Source organism: Myotis brandtii, unplaced genomic scaffold, assembly GCF_000412655.1.
Source record: "Myotis brandtii unplaced genomic scaffold, ASM41265v1 scaffold97, whole genome shotgun sequence".
NCBI lineage: Eukaryota > Metazoa > Chordata > Mammalia > Chiroptera > Vespertilionidae > Myotis > Myotis brandtii.
In genome coordinates, this window is record NW_005372020.1 from 1,327,375 (window position 1) to 1,329,254 (window position 1,880).

General features: G+C 64.9%; 1 protein-coding gene across 1 annotated transcript in view; it reads right to left on the minus strand.

The window, feature by feature from the left end:
* GGT5 (gamma-glutamyltransferase 5) overlaps positions 1–1,742 on the minus strand; it is a 15,937-nt gene extending 14,195 nt beyond the window's left edge. The window contains exons 1-2 of the mRNA XM_014533353.1: positions 1,728–1,742; positions 1,326–1,397 (exon numbers count right to left, since the gene is read on the minus strand). Coding sequence (XP_014388839.1) covers positions 1,326–1,397; positions 1,728–1,742 — 87 coding nt within the window. The remainder of the gene's footprint in view (positions 1–1,325; positions 1,398–1,727) is intronic.
* Positions 1,743–1,880: the final 138 nt, after the last annotated feature.

Genomic DNA, 1,880 nt, shown 5'->3' on the forward strand with positions numbered 1-1,880 from the left:
CAACCGGGAACCAAAGTTCACTCCTGGGCCAGGGCCAGCCCACCCCGAGGCAAGGGATGGCTGGGGGGAGTCGGCAGGGTCAGGGGTGGGACATTCCCTTCCTCTCCCCAGTGTCCTGGTCAGGCCAAGGCCGGGGGCAGGGACCACGGAGCCAGCGCCCAGGACAGGAATGGCTGTCATGCCGGCCCGGCCAGAGGGGCCCTGAGTGTCTGCCGGACGGTGAGGGCCGGGAGAGGATGGGAAGGAAAGAGAGGGGCGCTAAGCCCCCAGCCGCCAAAGGAGCCCCCTGCCCAGCCCCGGGGGCCTGGGCGCACCCTGTCCTCATGTTGGGGCCCAGGCCTGCCCCCCACTCCCACTGGGACCACAGCCCGGGCCTCAGGCCTGTCCCCTCCCCCGAGAATGTGGTCACAGCCTTTCCTCCGAGATTAAGTGAGGGCTGAGGAGTGACTTGCACATTCCACCAACCTCAACTCCATCCCACCCCCGACTCCCTCCTACCCCAGACCCCCCCGAGCCTCAGGACAGGGCTCAGCCTCTGCAGGCACAATAGGGGGTCCCTGTGGACACTTTGTTTTTTGTGTGTGTCTTTCTTAATATATTTTTATTGATTTCAGAGAGGAAGGGAGAGGGAGAGAGAAATGGAAACATCAACGATGGGAGAGAGTCATGGACCGGCTGCCTCCTGCACGCCCCACACTGGGGATCGAGCCCACCACGGGGCATGTGCCCTGACCGGGAATCATACCATGACCTCCTGGTTCATAGGTCGATGCTTAACCACTGAGCCACGCCGGCCGGGCCCTGTGGCCACTTTGGAGACACCGCTTCAGGAAGGAGCGGCAGGCTCGGCCTCCGCTGGCCCCTGTGCCCTGCCCTCGGAGGCCCCACTTGTGCTCACTGGCCCAGCGTTACCTGTCGGGCCGCGACCCCCTCTGTCCGCTCCGCCTCCAGCAGCCTTTCCTAGCCCCTGAAGTCGGTTACTGCAACTGTGTGTAAAAGGTGAGCTGGCAGTCCAGCCGGCGAGGCTCAGTGGTTGAGCATCGACCTAGGAACCAGGAGGTCACAGTTTGATTCCCGGTCAGGGCACAGGCCCGGGTTGTGGGCTCCATCCCCAGTGGGGGGCGTGGAGGAGGCAGCCGGTCCATGGTTCTCTCTCATCATGGATGTTTCTATCTCTCTCTCTCCCTTTCTCTCTGAAATCAGTAAAAAAAATTTAAAAAAGGCCTAGTTAGCAGACCCAGAGTGAGGGGGTGGGGTTAGCAGACCCGGAGTGAGGGGGAGGGGGGTTGTGTCCCCCCCAAGACCTACCCTCCCCCCCCCCGCGCCTGCACCACAGCGATGTAGGTGGACACCTCCTCGGTGTGGTGGTGCCGGCTCTTCAGGCCTGTGGTCACCGCCTGGGACGGGAGGAGAGAGGGAGGCCTCAGCGGGGCCCAGGATGCCCTCCGGGCCACCCCTGTGGGGTCACGGTGCGTCCCCAGCCACCCAGCCTCCAGCCCTGACCTCGGGGACCTGGGGCCTCTCCCAGTCGGTTCCCTGGGAACCGGCTCCCTGGCACTGAGCACGGCTTGGGCTTCATTCTGGCTTGTGCTTGGGAAGCTCTCCCCTGGGCCCGCTCGGAACAGCATGTTTTGCTCAGCCTCTTGCCCAATCCCGCTCCTCGGGCCTCAGCTTCTCCTCTGGGTGAGGTCAGCTGGGCGGGTCCGACCCCCCAGGCCAGGGGGTACCCAGGTGGCCAGCATCCCTGGGTTGCTCCTGCCCCAGTGAAAGCCGGGGCTATGGCTCCCCCTGGTGGCCGACCGTGGAAGTGCCGCTGCCCAATCCAGGGAAGGGAGGGCCTGGCCCCTGGGGCTGGGGCTCAGGATGCTGGGCAGGGGCCT